The sequence below is a fragment of the Dermacentor silvarum genome, chromosome 3 (assembly GCF_013339745.2).
Source record: "Dermacentor silvarum isolate Dsil-2018 chromosome 3, BIME_Dsil_1.4, whole genome shotgun sequence".
In the NCBI taxonomy this organism is placed as follows: Eukaryota; Metazoa; Arthropoda; class Arachnida; order Ixodida; family Ixodidae; genus Dermacentor; species Dermacentor silvarum.
The window spans coordinates 126,420,162-126,442,119 of NC_051156.1; the positions used below are offsets into that span (position 1 = coordinate 126,420,162).

General features: G+C 46.6%; 1 protein-coding gene across 1 annotated transcript; it reads right to left on the reverse strand.

Annotated features, from left to right (window-relative positions):
- Window positions 1-1,558: 1,558 nt before the first annotated feature.
- On the reverse strand, window positions 1,559-21,839 carry LOC119445760 (monocarboxylate transporter 9). The gene is made up of 4 exons (XM_037710040.2): window positions 21,307-21,839; window positions 10,218-10,361; window positions 8,162-9,283; window positions 1,559-1,952 (listed from the first exon to the last, which is right to left on the reverse strand). Exons 1-4 carry the CDS (start codon window positions 21,530-21,532, stop codon window positions 1,798-1,800), a joined length of 1,647 nt encoding a protein of 548 aa, XP_037565968.2. The 5' UTR covers window positions 21,533-21,839; the 3' UTR covers window positions 1,559-1,797.
- Window positions 21,840-21,958: the final 119 nt, after the last annotated feature.

Consider the following 21,958-nt stretch of genomic DNA (forward strand, 5'->3'; position numbering starts at 1 on the left):
GCGCTTCATTCCATGGAAAACGAAACACTTTTTTTTCCTTTCACGGAAGAGTTCGCGCACCCTAATGCTGAGCAGCCAACCATAATCACGTTGCTGAAGCGTGTGTTCTTCTCGAACAGCGGGAAATCGCACTGTATAGAAACTGCTGACAAGGCTGAACGAAGCAACAGAAGCGCTAACCCGCGAACCGGAAGTCGCTAGCTGACGACATCGTCATTTTGCTATCCACCTATGCTTCGCGCGGCGCCCGCTTGGTGGGCCCAGGCGTGCGGCCACGCGCGCCGTGAATTAACAGTGGCCGCGCTTATTGACCCTTTTAGAGGAGCAGTTTGTTTTAGAGAAACGAGATGGCGCTTACGGCGGCGCGCCATACCTCTCCTCAGCGACCGCGAACGAATACGAAACCATTACAGCTTCTACCTTGCGTCTGTGCGATCAGCTGTCGCAAATGCTACTGAGTTTTCGCTAATGCACTGGGCTGTATTCACTCTGGTTTGAATCCTGTGTATTGAAGACGTATACACTAGTTGGCTGCAAAAATAGTGACTGGCATATTAAGGAATGTAATGAATATGTGGGGCCAAGTTCGCGGACCGCTGCTGCAATTGTCCGTACGTATTTCCGGCACTTCGAGATGTACGGATCTCCTCGAGGATACACAAATTTGCTCATCCGCCTGCGTTGTATTGCTAACCTTCAAAGAAAGGGCTTCCGCCCCGGTACGTCGGCAAGAGTGAGTACTGCTCTTTAAACAATGATAACGGGAGTAGCGCCGCCTCCTGTCATAGTAGGTTTCGCGCACAGCATTTACGCATATATACCCCAACCAGCACGGAAACTTACATTCACTTTTTCGCCAAGTGAATGGGCGCTCACTTGAATATATGCGCACTATATACGCACAATAATTGACGATACTACATCAATAGCGCACGAATGGTCGAAGTAGAATGTTTCGTGACGGTCCACAACAGTAAGCGAGTTACTCGCGATAATACGCATTTTCTACAGGGTATTGCAATGTTCAGAACAGCTACGATTCAAGCCTTTGCGCAGCAAGAACAAATCTCGGAACTCAGTGCACCCGCGAGCGATTAGGCAGAAAATAATCAGATAGTGGCCGCACCAAGAAACTTCACTGTGTCAGAAACTGACAAGCCGCTGCTTTAAAATATTTGAAAAATAAAGTACAAAGAGCAAAACACACTAATCCTGATTCAATTCATGAGCGGAATGTTTGGATAGCTTGAAATACATATTTAGCCCCGCTTTTAGAACAAGCACAATACACGCTGCTTGCGCCGTTTCGACATAGGTTAATCAGCTCCGAAAGCGCTTTTGCAGGTCCTCTGAAGCTGTGATCAAAGCTTCGTGTCGTTCACCCAGTCACCGTTTACGATATCTCCCAAAACAGAGGTTTTCTTAGCCGCGCCGGCGTCATACACTTCCATTGCAAACAAGGAGGCAACGGAGGCAGTTGAGGCAAGCAATGGACGCGTCACCACGTGATCAAACATGGCAGCGCCCACGGAATCGCCGCGAAAAGGGTCAATACACACTGCAGCATACTCAGTGACCCAAGTTGGTCCGTTGGTTGGTTTTTAACCCTCTAACCTTAGCACAGCAGATCGATGCGCTACCCATTTGACCATGGACTACCCAATGACCCAGGTAGGCCAGCAAATGGTTAGACACATACATAGATAGGTAGATAGTTAGCCACCGGAAAGTTCGTGAAGAACCTTAAGAATGCCGACACATTAAAGACGTTTTGTCAGTAATCTGTACCAGCGAAGTTCAGCGACCCATGGCTGCCCTAGGCAAGTCAGAAGATTTTCTCCGCATCTTGTCGCGCCACACGAGAACGAACAGCAGGGCCGCGATGCAAATATTCACTGCTCCCAGCATCCGGTAGAAGTTATCGTACGAGCCGAGGGTGTCGCGGAAGAAACCTGTGTCAAAAAGAGAGGCAGAATAATTTATTTAAATGAACGCCCTAGGTGTACTTGAGGAAGTTGGTAATGGGGATGGGAGCTAATTATGGTTCACTATGGTAGCCTTACACGCGAACGTCCATGGTGAGTTAAGTGTCTCTTTGACGTTAACCCGTGGTCAGACTCAAGCTTCAAAAGATGACACCTCCTTAGGCAGGTACACATCCGGGAAGGTTTTGAGTCCTTCACATTCCCACATGAGGTGATGGACATTTGGAGTTATCTCTCTTGTGCGTTGTATAATATTTCACTTGCGGAGGTGCGTCAGAAACAGGTTGGTGGCAGTAAATGACCAAACAAAGAGGAAACTTAGTACAAAGTCCTTATAAACACGCTCTCTTTTTTTTGCCCCCCAAAAACAACATTTTAGAAAGGCTAGATAAAGCTCTATTCTCGCAGCAAAAACACAGCAGCAATAGCTTCCACGTTTGATGAAAGACTGTCCTTAACCGCCATTGTAAACAGCGCAATGGTGCGAAAAAGGACATGCGATGAGCCATACAATAATTATATTTTTAACACTCTCGAGGAAAGTAGGTAAAGAAATAAATATTACAAAATAAGAATCGAAGGACAGCGAAGCTAGAGCCAGTAGTAAGAGACGAATGTGGTGTGATCGAGCCTACACTATTTCCTTTAACCTGGATAACTACTTTGGAAAGATCTGCGATGTATTAATAAATATATAACAATTCGTGAATTAGTTCAAAAATTATTCATTTGTACAAATCAATTAAATTGCTATTCCTTGTACATTTTGAGACTCGCAGCTGACAGATATATGCAGCAGCATGCGGCTTAACACAATAGCTGAAGTGCCTGACGGAGCCCTTCACGCCGTGGAGTACAGCGGAGATCGGCGAGGTACTGTCGAGAGTAAACGTCTAGAGACCACGAGAGTGGCGCCCAAACAAGGCATAACTGCGTGGCTGCGAGTGGCGCGCCTGGGTTTGAGACCTGCCTACTGCCCACGCGCATCCTTTTTTTTTAACTCTACCGTGCCCGTTGGCGCGCTTTGTCAGTGCGTGCATGCAAGTGATGTCGAAAGTGCAACATGCCGCTTCGACAGCCCCTCCACGTCCGTCACTCAACGCCATCGAAGAATGGCAGATCTTTGTGCCTATTTCATTATTTCAAACGCGAAGTTTACATTGCCTATCCCACACGGTTTCGCCCTGCCTACTGCTGGGTCGATATATTTGTGGACATATACTGTTAGCTCCAGTGTAGACAGACGTAAATGCCGCTTGAGAAGGTGAATAAAAAAAAAACAACGCCGCGGCAGTTGTATATGCGGTCAGTGTTTAAATCGGCCGAACACGAGCATCAAAATCTGAAGTCGTCGTATTATTTCACATCTTTGCAGGAACCCATCTTTGTCAATACAATCACTCTCCGGCGAAAAAGGAACAACCCTGGTGATCAAGGGAAAGGATGATACTGGCGCTTCTTACAGCAGCTTCAGTTGCTCGGCGTGAACGGCTTTGCAGCCGCGGTGCGGTTGATCTGTAAATGACTCGATTGGCTCGATAACATAGCTGACAGGGGACGTCTGACGTATGACACGAAGTAGACAATAAAATTTCGGCCGCAGTTATGAGGAGACATCAGCAGCGAGGGAGGGATCGCGTAAACGCCTTTTGTTACGTAAACCTCTCAAAACTTTTTCGGCTATGGACGTTATATGTTTGGTTGGGTAACCACTGTCCTTAAGCTTCGTGACCTGCCACTGCATGCTGTTATTGATACTATGGTCACATGATTTTCTGAAGGCTTTGTTCGAGCTTGATGTGGCAGTTAATCTTTTAACTAACTTGTCATGCCCTGAATCGTAAGGGAATGACTTTTTTTTACTCCGCGTTTAGTACTCCCAACATGTATGAGCTGGACTGAATGTCCACTTCATGTCTGAAGATTTGAGGTTACCATTAACTAGCATTTAGACCGTAAAGCCTGCAGCCCCTGGTGTGCACGTGTGAACATTTCCACGCTTGCTGTTTCAACAACTTCTGCGGACTGGTCGTATGGAAAACAAATTAGAAAATCATCAGGGTAACGGAAACATCTGAGAGCTAGAAAGCTATGCAGTTCTTCCTGCAAGATCCTGCCCCCCTTTAGCTAGACATATGTCGCACAGTAATGAAACTAAACATTACCCTGTACAAATCCCGCGTTTCCGTAGAAACACTGGTTCCTGAAACATAACGAACAGCGATTCAAGGCATAGTCTCAGCAGATTCAAAGAGGAATCGACACTCAATCCACTGCGATTTTGGAACTTCACTGCCCCATAGGTATCGATGGATTCTTCAACATCTTCCAGGGCTGCTTCTTGTGAATCATTGTAAAAACGTTCTTTTGACATCTGTGGAAAGGCACTGGACTGGTTGTGCTCTGCTGATGAAGTGGACTACTTCTTCATTGTCGCTCGGCATTTTATTTGTTGCTACAAGTCTTTTTTGGTCAGGCTGGTGTAGTTCTGGAATATTTTTATTGATTGCTTCTTGGGCTTTCCTCGCGTAATCTACATTATCAAATATGATGAATGTGCCGGTTTCGTCCGACATCAGCAGTCTTAAGTGTTATTTTTTTACAAATTTAACAGCTGGTGCGATGTCGTTTCGTCATTTTTTACAATGCCAATATTTGCGCACGCAATGCCTTCAGAGATGCAAACTTCGTTCTCGTTACCTGGCCCACTTTTTGCTATATTATATATCATTTTCTCCAGTTCTGCAGGCTTTGGCTGTGGCTAAACCGCAAACTTTGGTCCCTTGTCTAATACCGCGCGCACACAATCCGGAACATTCGCACTGGTGAGTTTGTTCACTGATTTCTGCTCGTTCAGTTTTTTCCTTTCCTCTCCTTGGTAAAGTTTTAAATATTACGTTCTCAAAGTGAATAGAAAACAAGAAATGTAAGTCGAAAATGTGTCATTTACGCACATCCGATTTCACAATGACAAGTATGGCTTGATCTACGCCTGTGAATTCAAACGCTGTTTCTCCCCGCGTCACAGAAGATGTGCTAGCCTGGTTTCCCGAGTCTTTTTTAGCATGTGAAAAACTTTATCAGCTCTAAAGAAGCATGTGAAATATTGGAAGCTTATTTATGCTAAAATAAGACTCAGGAAACCACGTTCAGACACCTCCTGCGGTGCTGGGAGAAACAGATTTAAAAGTTCATACACGAGCATTAGATCAAGGCATACGTGTCATTGTGAAAAAATATATGCGCAAATGACTTGCACTTTCGTCTTTCATTTAATGTTTTTATTCACTTTCATTCCCCCTATTCTGAATATATTTGACGTGCGCTCGCGAATAATAAACAGTCGAAAGTGTGCACACATGTGTGTACCTTTATGTTTTGTCTTTTGTACAATATAACAGAATAACGCAGTGAACACAACTAACACATGCACGTGCACACATACGCGCTCTTCTAAACTATCTCATCCCCTCTCTACCTCTACCACGTGACCGGCTCCCCACACTTCACGCGCATACTTTTTTTTTTCACTTAGACACTCCAGCTCTAATGCATTAAAAAATTGCTTCTTCTCACCCGTATCTATAACCTCGTTTGATCATATAGGGCATACGCGTCTTTTTTAACTAAATATACATATTATTTCTTAATCCTACCTGCTATATTTTGCCTGTGGCACGAAATGGGCACGTCATTGAGAGAAACGAGGGATGAATGCAAGTGTTACTTAAACGCAGCTGTTGCGAAACAAGTGGCCTTTACATATAAGCCAAGAATCCTCACAGAAAGGCCGATAAGGCATAGAAGACACCTACAATCATGCAAAAAAACATAGATGATGAACTAAGGTTAATTACACGCGAAACTTCTAAAGTCACCAGTAACATGGTTCAGTTTTTAACAAACCCGATTCGAACGGATTATCGATTAGCTAACAGGCGTGTGGTAGGCGTGCGGCATGTGGAATCACACACGGTCTTCACCGTATTGCATTGTACGCATACTTTCCACGCTGTTAATACCTTTGTGTTACAAGTTTTTTTCCTAAGGGTTGGATTCCTTACAAAGGCTACATTATTTGTACAGGGCGTAGGTAGAGTAGGGGCTTTGGCACCAACGGCAACAAGCCACAGTATAGACACCCCCCCCCCCCCCCCCTTTGAGGCCTGTCTTATTTCAGATAAACCTTCACAGTGAAGCAACTTGCTTCTTCGAATTGAACTTTGTCTACAAGATGCACGTGAAATGGGAAACTGTAGACGTCATCGGGGGCCGTTTGCTTCGTCTGCAGTCACAATGGTAATTGATTCTACATATAATAATAACCTACATGGCAATTGTGCAGTGGTATAACAGATTGGTGTGTCCAGGAAAGGGATTAATTAGAAATACAAAAAGAAAATGACATGATAGACAATACGATAAACGAAGATGACTCAAATAGAGAAAACTACAGAACATAATGACAAGATCTCATATAGTTCTGATCTGCAGGCTGTTGCCAAAGATATTAACAATAGACGAAATGACACCTTTGCATCTCTTGTGAAACAGGTCCACCCGATAGCCTGCTTTTCACACGAAAATTAAACTTGCTAATAACGATGAGTGTGCACTATGTAGCGTGGTAGCACTGACAGGGCTCCTTGTGTGGCAATTTATCGGCTCGCGGTAGCTCCAGTGAAAAGCGCCATGTTACGCAGAACTCATGGTTCCGACATACAGCCCTTAAAAAAGCAGAAAATAGATTCCCTGCCTTGTTGTATCTAAGGAATGAAATGAACGCATGCATAAAATTTTCTAGCAGCCATCGTTGCGGTCTCGTGCAGCTTACGCTGATTGTTGTGCACGGGTTACACGAATGCCACCCGCATCTGTTTTTTTAGCTCTACGCGCCTTTCTCCAAGAAACGATATTTACGTCGTTGAGATTTTATTGTAATAAGCAAGGGAACTCGACTAATTTAAAGTAGAAGGCGCAAGTTGGACAATTGTTTGTGTGACGTATGCATGTTAAAGGGACATTGCAGAGAAACTCTAAATCTGTGCCGACTGGCCAATAATTACTTTGCAACTTTATATTAGCTCATTTAAGAGTAATACGTTGGTTATTAGACGTCAAAAATGAAGGTCAAAGTTTTAAATGTTGCCCGGAAACCTCACTGCTGGTTAATCAGTGCGGCTTCACAGATGCGAAAGTATTTTCTCGCGTTTGAACCACTGTGGCTCACTAAAGGTTCTTGAAAGAGAAAGTTGAGTCCGTCAGCCTTTTAGAATACAATGTAGTGTCATTTTTACCTAATAAATATGAACTAGACGGCGCTGTTAACATTCACGACGCCGCTGCTGAGGTAGCGCGGAACTTCAAGGTGGTGTCGATACCTCTCTTCCGTTTTTGCATCTTTTCTTGATTACAAAGTTTCATTGCACGATAAGAGTGCTCTTGTTGGTATTGAACAAGGGTAATTTACTAATACAGGTCAAATAATCGTTCGTTTTAGTGTCCCTTTGAGCCAGTGACGTAGCCAGGGGGTGGCACACCGGGAACACCCCTCCTCAAAACTAACACAGTTCTGTGCTGTAAGCGGACTAGCACAGAACGCCCCCCCCCCCCCCCCCCCCCCCCCCCGCGAACGCCACTGCTTTGAGCTATACGCTGGTGGTGAATTTGCTCTGGATTGTGGTTCGAATAGTCCTTCTTTTCTGGGAGCATATATGTCTGACTTTTTCAAGACACCAACTACAAAAAGGTAATTGTGTCCGCTGCCAACATCGGTGATCTCATTGTAAATAGCGGTCTTAGCTTCACTCACATATTCTTTTACTATCTTTTGCTCTTTTTTCCCTGTTGTAGGAGCTTACCCTTCCCTGAGCCGAGTAGCATGTAAGCTGCCTATGCAAGCCGGCAAATATCTCAATCTTTCTAAAGAACTCTTTCCTGTCTCTTTTCGAAAGGAGACGGCAGCTATAGCTCAGCAAATGGGTTGGGCGTGTCTGCTTGGAGAAGCATTCTTAAAGTTGGAATAAGTCTTTCGCAGCTTGGAGAATCAAGGCACGTTCGAAAACTGTGCTCATATAGTTGACATACTTACTGCGAGTTTGAGCCTGCTGGTTACAATAATTGGGCTAATGAATATCAAAAAACTAGAAGCCTTTGCATTGAGCTCTGTTACTCACCTATGATAGTTGGTCCACTGAACGACAGCGGAACCAGCGTTAGTCCGAGAATCCCGAAGAAGGTAGGCAGCCGCTCGACTCCACAGTAGTCGTTGACCAAGACGCACCGGATACAGGTCACAAAACCCTGGCACACTCCGAGTACCACGTTGAGAGCCATGAAGGCAGGCAAGGACTGCACCACCGGCATAAGCAGCAGCCAGGTGCCGGCGCCGACGAAGCACAAAACGGCCAGCGGACACCGGCTGTGAGCCACGTTGTCCGAGGCGAACGGCAAAAGCGTCCTTCCGGCAAACTGACCCGCTGCATTGTACGTGACCACTAACTTCGCCTTCTCTAGCGGAGATCCCTTGTCACGGCCGTAGTCCACAATCGTGGTGGTGTGCATCGATATTGCACAATCGCAGAAGGCGTACACGATGAGCAATACATAGAAAGCAAGCTGACGGAACAGAGCCATTTGTTCCAGAATGCTCTTACTTGAATCAGAAGGCACCGACTTCAATATGGTAGATGGCTGCGTTCCGTAAGAAACGCATGCTGATTCTCGCCGGCTGTTCCCTTTGTGAGATTGGCTATTGCTGGCAGACATTCGCCGGCGGCTGATTGTGTCGAACAGCTGGCGTGGTGCTTGGGAAGTCAGTTTTTCGCACTTCGCGTCACTGCACTCTTTTTCGTCACAGCACGTCTCACTAAATGCTCCATTTCGTGCCTGCAAATTCAAGTTCACTTCACACATCGGCACAGCATAAACTGACGGTGAGGTCTTGAAATCTTTCGGAGATCCCTGGGCATCCTTGCTGTTGCCTGTCTTAACATTTCTGGTTACGCCGTCTTTGGCCGGTTGGTTGCGCATAGTGCACCGGAAGAATCTAAATACGACAGGGCGAGGATAGCGGAGGAACATCTCTAGTGGCAGGGCATTCAGTGCGATTGCTGCACCGACAAGCAAACTTCCTCCCAAGCCGTAATTTGCGGCTGTAGCCGAAAAAACCAGGGGCCCAGCTAATCCTGATGCGGCCCAGCCGATGTACTTGCAGGACGTAGCTGTAGCTCTGTACTTGTCAAAGTACAACATTGTGAACACGGTGAAAGAAATGATCGATGCTCCAGAGCCTGTGCCTGTAACATGCAAAGTTATCCATCAGAGAATATTCGAAGCTTATTTATTCTTAGCATTATTGACTTCATTGAATATAGTGAGGAAATCGACGTATGCAAAAAACATTTTTTACAAGATAGCAACTGTCTTTTAGGAGGATTCTTAGCTAGGCTTGACGTAACACTGACACTGTTATGCGCTGGACGTCATTGCAGTTATAAACAATCAAAATATTGATGGCTGCTTCCAGCAGTGGAATACTAAAACGTTGCTAACAAATCGTTTTTTCTTGCGTGGTATAGTAAGTAAGTAGTAACAAGTCAGAAACTGTTAATGACTCTTGAGTATTTATTCACTGTTGTAGTATCACGTTCAATTCCCATACTCTTGCTATTTATCGCATGCCTTGGTGATTTAGAAACTACCCATGATCTCTTTGCATAACAACACATTAGGTTTCTAGGCCTTGAGTTGAATTTCTCTTCAAGCAATGCTTGCTTGGTATTTGAGGCAAGAGGCAATAAGCCTCTAATACCGTTTTGTTCTGCCACTCGAATTTATAAAAAGGTGTATTGCTCGTGTTTCACGTCAACCCTTCTCAAATCTTGCCAAACCAGGGTTGGCCAGTCGCGTACAGCAAGCTACAAGACTTTCCGATGTATTTTACCTCTCGAAACTTTTTGACGTCACTCGCAGAAATGCGTAGTAAGGTCCAACAAGCCCGCATGGAAGGATAAGCGACAGGTAATAACTAATAATTACTTAGTTTCACGACTACCAATTATGCCACCGTCTTATTCAACGTCACAGAGAGTGACAGTAATAAATTTTCATGTCAATTAAAAAGGTCAGACTGGAAAACACTAAAAATAGTACATATCGAGTCATTTCTCCGCATTTTCGGTATAGCCAATAAGAGAGGAAATCATCAAAGTAATTTTGGACCACACTTACCGTAAATTCCTCCGAGCATGACGCTCATCCATTTCATGTCTGGTGCGAATGCGGCGCCGACGAGCCCAGCGCTGCAGAGAGAAGCCGACAGGAGCGTCACGTAGAAGATGGGGAGTCTACTGTGGAGCACCGTGACCACGAATCCTGCGTAGGAAAAGACAAGAATGGTTTTCAAAGGAAAAAAAATTACCGGCGATTACGGTACTCGCTAATGAGAAATTTCAGCGCACCTCTATACGTGTTTTCATTTCGCGATATATTGGCTGGAGCGGACAATGTTTCTCGTGCGGCACAACGCAAACGGAGCGAAGTGTGGCGCGACTGACTCGCTAATAGGGAGATCGAGAGAGTCAGCGCGTTGGGGACGCGAGGGTACGATTCACAGCAGGCGCCGCCGACAGACTGTCCGACCATGACGCACTCGCCGCATGTCATCGGTGAGCAAACGACGGCGCGCTACTCTGGCGCCATCTCGTTGCGGCCGTCGCCGCAGAGCCTGTTTTGCGCGGTACTACGCTTTTCTTCTCACACTTTCGCTGTACCTCCTCCTCCACCTTCCTCTTCGTGCTATCTTCGCTATCGCCGTCCTTCATCCCCCGCTGCGCTCCGCATTACCTCTTTCATCCTTCGCTGTGCTCGTTCGCTCGTTTACGCCGAGGTGCGACGCCGACGCGCAATGCAAGAACAGGCACCTAACAGCTGTGTTCTAAAAACAGAAAAATAGCCCTGGTGAGCCCTGATCGGTTATACGGCGAATGCCTCTATGTCCCCAAAGGTGGAAAATCAGGCAAGCATCGGGCGTTAACATCCCACGGAAAAAAAAAAAAAAACACGCGACCAACTGATGACGTCACGTTCCCGGCGCTGGACCTGCTGCTGCTCGCACTGCTAAATCCCAAGGTGAACAGCCACGGCGTCGGACGGACGCCGTTGCCCACACCCAAAACATTTGCTTTGGCCAATTCGAAAATTCAGTTGACCCATGTTCAAAACCGACCTGGCCAACTCCCAAAATTGATTGGCCCAATTCGAGCACATGGCCAAGACATCACTCCATTTCACGTAGTCACGTGAACAAGGGTTTTCAGTTGCAAGGTCACAGACCAAGTGATAAAGTCATGTGACATTGTCACGTGACATGGACGTCGATATAGTCGGCACGCCCAGAATGCGTTCGCATTTAATGCAGGTAAGGAGACTCAAGTGCCTCCGTGCCTTTTTTATGCCTGCAGACGATGGCATAAAAACGTGCGTTAATGCACTACTCGAGCTATACACACGCACACACTAACACACACACACGCGCGCGCGCGCGCGTGTTCCGTCTTATCCACTCCTACCAAAATTAGGGGCAGCTTCATATTAGTGGCGCGAAGACTGGGCAAACAGCGAAGCTGGCGACCCTACCTAGCTTTATCTCGGTTGTGCTTCGAGATTCGGCCACTTTTTACGCAAGATCACCCCCGGAATCATCGATAGCCCTAGGAGCAACGAACACTCTGTCATTAAAGTATCTGGACGCTGAAAAGCTTTTTCTCGGTTCCGCGGGCTCGTAACTCCGGGTCTTCTGCGAATGGCCGACGTTTCGCCGCCGCTTCGGTGGCGCGATACTCGGGATCCGACCGAAGTCGTCTCACGCGCTCTCAAGTAGCGGCGCGGCGGCTTTCGCGCTACGCTTCGTCTTCTTCGGGAGTGACGCTTTTTCAGCCACCCCATCTTGCCGGCGATGTGCTCGGCGTGGAGACGGCGGGGCTTTTGTGTCGCCGCGGCGGCTACGCGAAGCTGATATATCCCGTGCGGCGGCGCAGTGACGTCACGGCTTAGCTCCGCGTCTGCGCAGTCGCGGCAACCACTCCGCACGGCGTGGTGACGTCAAGGCTCGGCAAAGCTAAGGCGAAGCGATGCGGCGCACGTGATAATATCACGGCTCACGCAGCTGTGGCGATGCTCGTCGTGGTCGGCGCAGCTGGGGCGAAGCGTTGCTAGGTGACGCATGGTGACGTAATCGTGAGGCGGAGGATTTGCGGCGTACATTCGATGGACAATCCTCGAGCTTAAACAGCTTCGCTATTTCACAGGGGTATGTGCCATTGCGCTTGGACCCTTTCTCCACTACCTCCAGGATCGGCCCGCATTTCTTGTCTATGCTACGCGGCGCAACGAAGAGCTTAAACAGCTCTGCTGTTAAAACAGCGGCAGATTCAGAATCCCTATGCGCACCATTTGTGTCGCTTTTCACTAATTTTTTCTTCATGTAAAGTCAGCGTATCATGCTCCTGTTTTATAGATGCACAGGAACACCTGTTGCATGGGAGTGACATTGTCCTGGATTCCACATATGAGGGAACGCACTAGTGTGCCCTTCGGCGAGCGCGGAGCAAGGCCCTTGCCAGAGAGCACAGGTGGCGGCGAAATGTTTACCTTGACATGTACAGCGCCCTTTCGACCTGTTGTTTTATTTCCTTGCAGGTTCACGCGTTGTGGCATTGCGATCGATTCGGACGTCGAGGACCCGAAGCCGATGTTGGTTGGGAGTCAGAGTTGGGCGATTATTTCTCTCTTTTAACCGGCGATTTATGCTGGATAGAGCATATATCAGCGCATTCGACTATTTTTTAACGAGAGAATAGCGAAACTGCTATGAAAACCGTACAAGTTTTCATTGGAACTGCCAAGACGTACGACGTCCGCGTCGAACCCTTACGGGCAGCGGTAGCGACATAAGACTAAATATTTCTGCCGTCTGCCATTTAAGATTACAACTTACACTGATATAGGGGCCCAACACGCTCTTCTACACGTCGTCATCACAGTGCCTACTTCGCTTGTTCCACACGACCGGTAGAATACATGACAGTCGACTTCTTTCTACGCTAGAGAAGGCGTGATCACATGGCACGTGCAGCGCATCAAGAGAATGAATTATCACTATTTCCCCTAGCGCGATGTTTATTGTACAATCTATAGGGTAGATTGTCCAAGGAAACTTGGTTCATAAATGATGTGCTGAACTCTCAATTATATAATATTGATTGTGGAACAGAAGTCAATATTCCGTTTAAAATTATCCGATGTGTTGAAACTACAGTTCATAGGCTTCGGCTAGGCACTGCCTACACTAAGAGCTTCCTGTAGAGGATAAGAAAAACTAACTGTGCTTTATGCTCATGTGAAGAGGTTGAAGAAGATCTAACACCTTCTTTTACACTGTAAAAACATTATGCTCCCCGTAAGAGGCTTTCGGAAAAACTGCATGGCTTGGATGGACAGCCACAACCCTTAGGAAAAATTTTTGGGTCCATGGCAAACAGAAAATTTTCTGAACATCGCTGCACACGTACGCCTTTGTAGAATGTTTTGAGGAAACAAAAATATCACAAAAATACTAAGTCAGATAACAGTTATTACTGGCATTGTTATTATTAACAGGCGCTCTTGATTACATGTTTATTGTGCTTTCGTATTCATCTAGCATTAGTGCCTGCGTACAAGACTGTTGTATTTAGAGTGCGGCATTCAAGAGGGACCTGATTCGAAGTGCCCAACATCTTCTGTGTGAATATCTTGGTTCTGTGAACATTTGTGCTGTGTGAACTCATGTGTTGCTTGTGAACTCTTCGGTTTTGTGAGTATTTATGCTATGTGAACTCTTCCGTTGCGCTAACTTTTATTTATATTGCAGTACTAAGACTTAGTACGTGAATGTTCTTCCATGTGTTTATTAGTCCAGTTTTGTGACTGTTGACAACTTTCCGACGACAACAATCATGTAAGAGGAGAGGAGTAGCCAGCGCCACACATAGGCACCAACCTCTCCTTAAATACTTTAAAGTAAGAAAAAAGGCGAAAGTTTGCACTAGGCCGCGCAAAGCTCAAGACACACCGAAGCTGGCCGAAATGGCGACACCGCGTTCCACGGCGTTGCAATGCCGACAACGCGTTCGAGCAGACCCGCTCCGCTCCGTGAGTGCGTATCTCTCTCTCTCTCTCTCTCGGACTTACGGCCGTCACTGCGCGTTGCATAGCGCAGCTTGCAGCCCCTACACCGCGTTCCACCATGTTGCAATGCCGACAACGTGTTCCAGCAGACCCGCTCCGTGAATGCGTCTCTCTCTTTCTCTCTCTCTCTCTCTCATTCCATTTTCTTTATCTCTCTCCAGAGCATAGCGCGCAAAACCTCTTCTTCACCTCGCAGAGCATTGGCACGATCGCGTGCGAGCGCGCCAGCTGTGGACGAACACGACGACGCTCGAACGCAATCACATGGTTCGCATAAATGCATGTTCTGCAAGCGTGGCGGTTAGCATAGTGGTTACGAGGCTTGCCTAGAGACCGTGGGTACGCGGGTGCTAATCCCGCCTAGGGAAGAAAGTTCATTTTGTATTATTTATTTCTTCATAACTGATGATGATAGTTTCTGAATACGAACCACAAATTACGGATGGCTTAAACAGCTTAGCTGTTAAAATTGCGCAGGTTGCACCAAGTTGAGCAAGGCTGGAGAAACAGCTGAGCTGGTTAATGTTTACTCCCTTAGGCAGCAATTGCACAGACCTAGTACAGCTTCCTTACCTTGTTCATCTACCTTATAAGAAGCAAAACCATTAACCTGGTCTAGGCACCTCACAGGAAAAACCACTGGGGTTGCCTTTTCATACATGTACAATTTTAATTTTTTTTAATTTATAAACGTCTTTTTCTCTCTCTCTCTCCTTTATTTTATACCACTCTTTCGTATCATAGCACAATTCTTCCTTTGAAACCGAGAGCAGCGAAGTCGCGCGGCTTGAACTCTTGCTCAGTGCACATGATGATGAGGAGTGGACACTTGAAGCATTTTGTTTTATGTCCACTGCATAAGCTCAGGTTACGATAGTGAGGGACACATTATTACAACGAAGATGTATAATGGCTAGGCTCTGGCGGATCGCGTCCGCGGACAAAACGACGCGTAGAACAATTCGAAAGAAATGGGCCGATCCTGGTGGTCGTGCAGAAAGGGTCCAAGCGCAGTGGCATGCACCCCTGACATGTGGGCCGATCCTGGTGATAGTGCTGAAAGGGTCCAAGCTTAATGGCACATACCCCTGTGTGCTCAGGGACCTGTAACGCGCCAATGAACTACCCTTGTCACACGTGGGACCCAAAGAGACAAAAACAATGCGCCAAAGCGATGAACGCTGTTGCCCAAATGCTAGTCTATGACGATGCGTGTAGAAAAGTCAGTGATAAAACGAAAGTCTACCAACCAGTAGCTGTGTCTCAATCTCTCTAGACATAGCCATTTCATTAGCGAAGTCATAGTTGCCCCTTGGACTGGGTATGGGGAAGACCCATGTCGCTCGCTCCGAAGAGGGAGAGCGCTCCTTCAAGGGGCGCCGGCGCGCTCAACAGCGCGAATGGATGCGAATGGATGCGAAAGCGACGAGAGGCCGAACGCGCAGCGGCCCATCGTGCTGCGGCCTATGGTGCAAGGTGGTGTGAATATAATCGCCTAATCTCGCTTTCCCTCGCACATACAGCATACGACGCGCGGCGACGCAACGAAGTTATGTGTTGTGTCTTTTCAACCATTTAACATAACAACCTAATTAAAAAAATTAAATATAATTAAACTAAACCAACAACTTCGCTGGTCTTCCATCTTCACATAGTGGAAGGGCTCAGAATTTTTTCACCCCCGTCGCAATTGTTGGGACAGCGCTGAGCATCCAACTAGCAGTCAAGGCTATAAGTGTTTATTTAGAACTTTATGCTATACCATTTTAAATGCGAAGCATTTCTTGGCGAACAGTTGCCACTTTGAGAGTATCTATCTATCTATCTATCTATCTATCTATCTATCTATCTATCTATCTATCTATCCAGCCGCCTACGTCTTTGTGCTCTCATGGTCGCTTCGTTAACTTGGTATGTACCAAAATTGGCATACTATGACAAGAGTATATGACGAACATAAATCATATGTCATGACACGAATGTCATGACATGGGCGTCATGTCGGTCATGAAACAGCCACCTACTTCTTAGCGCTCACATGGTCGTTTCGCTAACTTGGTAGGTACCAAAATTGGCATAGTACGACAGGAGTGTATGACAAACGTAAGTGATAGGTCATGACATGCGTGTTATGTAGGTCATGACAATGACCCAGTGAAAAGGACAAACACTCAAAAACCACTGAAATGGGTTGGTACAAGGCTACAAAGTGAATGAAACCCTAAAGGATGCTGGTAGAAGTCATATAGTCATGAGCATGACTCATCAGAAATTACAATGACTCAGAGGAAAACGATTAACACTCAAAAACCACTGGAATGGGTTTGGACGTAGGTACTAAGTGAAGGAAACACTAAAGGATAATGGTAGAAGTCATAGTCATGACCATGACTGAGCGAAAATGACAATAGTTGTCATTTGGGAGACTGCGCCTCTGGTCGCAGAGTCTACTAGCAAAGGTTGTCACAGACGCTGCACGGGGTTCCGAACACTTGAGGAATGGCGCTCGAAGTACCGGTTGGCTGGAAAGGGAAGCACCACCCTCAATTCATAGTTCAACATAGGGCCACAAATAAGCACCTCTCCAAGCATGCTAAACGCATTATTGGATAGCAACCGAAATTGTTTCTTTATAATTTTTTATAATGAACAGCACTCGAAGTTTGTGTGATCGTATAGCAATTATATATCTTCTCACCGACTAACAAATGGTGAAATTGACATTTCGGTGCCCGTAGGGAAACCTTGCCCAGAAAACAAGAAACAATAATTTTCTGTTTTCGGAACGAGATGCAGGCAGCGAACTTACATTTCACGTTTATTTGTCAATGACAAGATCTGCTGTTACTGCACTATGATTTTACCTGGCCAGACGGTGCTCCGTTAAACTCTTGACTACATTCTTTTACGCAATTGTTTTTGAGAAAATTTCTGTGACGACAGGGCTGTTGGTAACTTTAGCTCTATTAAAAAGAAGTAAGACTGTTGTTAGATGGAAACTTAAAAGACCCTCGAACTGATAATTGTCTACGTACCCAGCGGCGCAGTAGTACGCTGCTACACAGGCAGCTTCAACGGCCCTCGCATGCAATCATACACTGAGTCAATGGAGCTGCGCGGAACGCAATCGGAAAATTTGCAGGCTTTTCAGCTTCTGTGACCCAAATATCGGCCGCAGATAGCTTATATGACACAAACCACGTGGCTCATTAATACATAAAATACAAGTGATCTTTCTAAGCTTCGATAGAGCTTGACCGGCTTGCTTAATTTATTTGTTGAGGGACTTGCAACGGACATCATCAGCTAGGATGGTATGCTGGAGATTTATGACTGAGCAGCGCTAGTTCAAAAGTTTAAAGGGACATGCACCCCAGCAGTTTGAGTACAGCTAAATCAGTCGTGATTTCCAGGCTCAGGTAACGCGCGGCCTCTGTCAGAGGCAGCATTAACAAACAACTTCTAGATCCGCTCCCGTTATAACTGCCACGAAACGGCATAAGGCTGAACTTGTATTTATAGAGACGACTGGCAGTGGTCGTGCGATCGGTCGCGACTAACAAACACTGAGCGGGGCGCGACTACCAATGCTGGCACAAGGTAGCGCGACGTGTGAGATACAGTTACGCCCAGCGTAATTTACGGGAACTTTCATCTTTCAAAGATGACCAGGGATTCATTGAGCGACGGGGGAATAAGGAAACCTCGTCGATAATTCTATGCGAAAACAAAGCAAATGCAACCGTTATATGTTCTTATAGCGAAGACAGAATAAAATACACAGGAGATTTGAGCGTCCTTGCAGCATTATATCCCACAAACAGTACTTTTCGAAGTTATTGCGAGGTGCTTTTCTAATGTGCCGCTGAGTGGTTCGGCAGCTCTTCACCTCCAGCCACAGAACTAGATAATTCTGCAGTCAGCCAACGGCCAGGCCGAAATGTCGCTTTCCAACAAGATTGACCCTTTACGACTGTCGTTTCACGAGCCAAAGAATCGCGCTACCTCTGTGAGTCGTAAGTGAGAGTGCGCCTTCATGACTGAAGCCAGCTTCATTTTTTTTAAAGAAAAACGGCTTCATTCGATTCAGTACTAGTGCTTGTTGCAGCTTGAGCTCGGCGTGATTAGTGATTGTGGGAGCGACAAGGAGGCACAACACGCTATGCCAAAGGACTCGTACGTACCTTTACAAAAAATTGATTTCACAAATTGTCTGATGTATCGTACGGGTCACCTTCCAAATACCCCGCATTACGCACGAAACACTGGCTCCTCCTCTTTTTCCATTGCGGGAACCACCCTTGGAAGACCCTTTCTGCTAAGCGCTTCAGCAGCGATGTCGTTTCCTTTCCAATTATCAGATCCCCGAAATGCCGCCCCCGAAGCACCAAGAGCAAGAAAGGTCGCTGGAGGCCAAATCCGACGAGTAGGGAGGGTGTTCCCGCACAGTGATGAAATCGCGTGCACAAACATTATGCATCATGAATGCAGAGTGCGCTGTGGCATTATTATGGTGCAGCTACCAGCGCCTGTTTTTCGACAAATTTGGTGTTACGCGGCACACACGATCTCTCAGACGCATCAGGACATCCAAGTAGGAAGCTGCACAGTGTGTTCTTCAAGTACAATTTTGTGGTGCACATTTCCCTGGCAGTCTAACAACACGATCAACATGACTTCAATTTTGGTTTTATATTTCCTGATTTTTATTGGGGAGCTCTTTGTGGATTCCACAAATACAAGTTTTGTCGCCGGTGGCGACCTTTATCGAGAATTAATTTCTGTCATGTGAGGTTTTTGATTCGATTCAACGTACAGAATCTGTTCATCAGAAATTTTGCTCATGAGACCGTAGTTTCAGCACCATCTAGACGCATTGTTAATTTCTATTTCTTGGTCATATACCCTTAAACGGACTATCTCAAATCAAGCGCTTGTGTTATGATTCTCATAGTCATTACGTAGTCACAGAGCCCATGAGAACACGCACGACTCATGTTTTCATCTTCACGCGAGGTGGAGGGGCGTCCTAATATTGCGTCGTCCTTGGGTCACGACCTTCCCGAAAACATTGGAGCCACTGGAACACAGTTATTTCGTTTAGGACATCCTTCCATGAACCCTTTGCAACATTTGATAAATTTCTGCATTCCTGCCTAATTTCACAAGAAATTTGACAGTGACCCTTTGGTTCGTCTGGCGTCGACCGCCATTTCGATAAATACTAAAAATTAATTACAGCGAACAGCGCCTCCTCTATTTTTTCAATGCCAGACAGATGCGACCGATCCAACCGTTCACCACCCTCTCCGGTCACCATTTCCTACTCTCCCCCGTCGGCTAGCGTTCGCGCCTGCTGTACGGTCGTGGAGGAGAGTACCCTCTCGATGGCGCCTTCACGGCGGAAGTCGGAGGAAGTAATCCTGACAGACGCGTGAAGCGTCTACCGCCATCTCCTTCGTAATAACAGCGGCGCGCGCTCACACGCATGCGTGACGCCAGCAGTCATGCCCTCTGGGTAGTGTCATATCGCGGTAACTCTCTGAACTAAGGCGCACGAACGGCTTCCATTGCGGAGCGAGCGATTGCACTGGCATTGAAAAAATGCCAGTGCAATCAAGGGGACGCTGCCCCGAAAGTAAAAGCATAAGATTTGGCGACGTACATCCGCACCTCACCAACCTCAACGAGGTCGCTCACTCCGTAGCACGAGGCCTTGTCAACCGTGCCGGAGACAGCGCAGGTGCACCCGCGGAACGCGATCGCCTCACCAGCTACAACGACCTCACGAAATCATTCTATCTTAACAGAAGAACCTTCCCCATCCCTCATCACAAGCTAAACAGAGCACAGGCAACCACCCTTCGCCTGTTACAGACAAACACGTACCCCTCACTAACACGTTACCACAGGATCTACCCGGACACCTACCCTAGTAACATTTGCAAGATCTGTAAGACTGAGGCAGCATCGCTTCCCCACATGCTATGGGAATGTAAAAACCAATACCCGACAAATAATACCGTGACCCTCTCGTCGAGATGGCACGCCGCCCTGCGCAGCTCCCAACTCGACGACCAACTCTGGGCTACCCAGCAAGCCTGCGAGGCGGCGAAGAGGCAAGACCTCGATGTCCCCACGTGGGAGGCCTAGGCCCAGCCAGCTAAACTGCTGGTTTAAATAAAAGTTTGTTCCTCCTGGCCTTGTCCTACAGCAGCCCGGCTCGTGCAAGAGATCAAGCTGTTCTTTTCGAGTGGGAAGAGCGAAATAGCCGTGCCGCTACAATCTCTCCGAATTTTCTTGCTGACTCACTGCATAAACATTTCGGACTGGCCTCGCAAGCTTAGCGAATGCCTTTCCGGGGAACACATATATTCTTGATTCTTAGCTGATTCTTTTACCAAAGTGCACAAGTCATGAAAAAAATAAAAGTATATTTCGCGTCGGATTTATTTTTAATAAACGTACTCTTTGCATCCTAGCATGGAACACGTGTGCCCCCTACGTTACTCCGACAGCTTATGCAAGAGAGGGCAGATTGTTTTTGTTTGCCTACGGGGAACACAAATCAAATGTACAATGCACTTATTGCAGCTGCTATTCTTCAGCATTAAAACTCAACTAAACGGTGCAGAGAAGAGTGAACGCGGGATTTGTAGCTCGAGAGTTTAGGCGTTACTTAAAAATAAGATAACTGTTGGGCTTTGACAGTTCAGGGCTACACTGCAGCCTTTGAACACGGAAATGTATGGCTGCGAAGGCAATACTTTAAAATGCACGGAATTGCATTTACGCGAATTTTTTTGCTTCCCGCCCCATTCGTAATGCGGCTGCGGTCACCACGATTCAGATGAAATGCTGTGACACGATACTAAAAAGCCTATATTTGATGCAAATATTTTAACCTACCCTCATGCACCAGTCAAGTTTTCGTCAACTCGCTCATGTTTTAATTAGAACTGTTACGAACATTTGCCAGCGTGTGTTGTTAATTCGAGCGAACGCACGACTCAAGTCATTCAGCAGATCTTTCAGGTAATAAGTCGCGGAAAGCTGAGCAATAATGAAACATAAGCTGTCTTTTCCTTACCGCCCAGGTTCTGCGTGAGCATGATGATGCTCTCCGGCCAGGAAGCCATCTCTCGATTGACCTGAAACTTCTCCATGAACAGCACGTACAAATAGCCCGTGCTGGACTGCGTCATGCAGAGGAGGAAGGACGCGCACATAGCCACCGCCGGAATGCTCCAGCAGCTGTCCTGGGGAGGAGTCGCCGTCGTCTTGGAACCTTCGGAACGTCCAGAAAGAGGCGACATGGCGTACCACGTGACAAGCAAAACTCGAAGATGAAGGCATGCGGCACTACAGTGAGGTGCAGGAGCGGGCTCTCTTCAGCATGTATGCAGGACTGCTCTTCTAATCATCCTTCCATGATACGTGTTCCGCAGAAGGTCCAGGAAAAGCTCGCGGCCCACTTTCTCGTTAGTAATCGATATCCAAGCTCTTAGGCTGCGATAAATGTTCTCGGTACAAAGTATCAGAAGACTCCCATGCGACATAGAAAAATTTCCAATAATGCCTTCTATCAATTGCGACCACCTGAATTCTTGTACGGACGCTGGTGTCCTCCTGTTGACTCAGAACTCCGCACATTGGGTCTCACTGCATGCGTATTCAAAGAAGCTGGTACTTTTCTAATATTTAGTAATCTCACATTGGTTTCCTTTGGTAAATCGCACCAA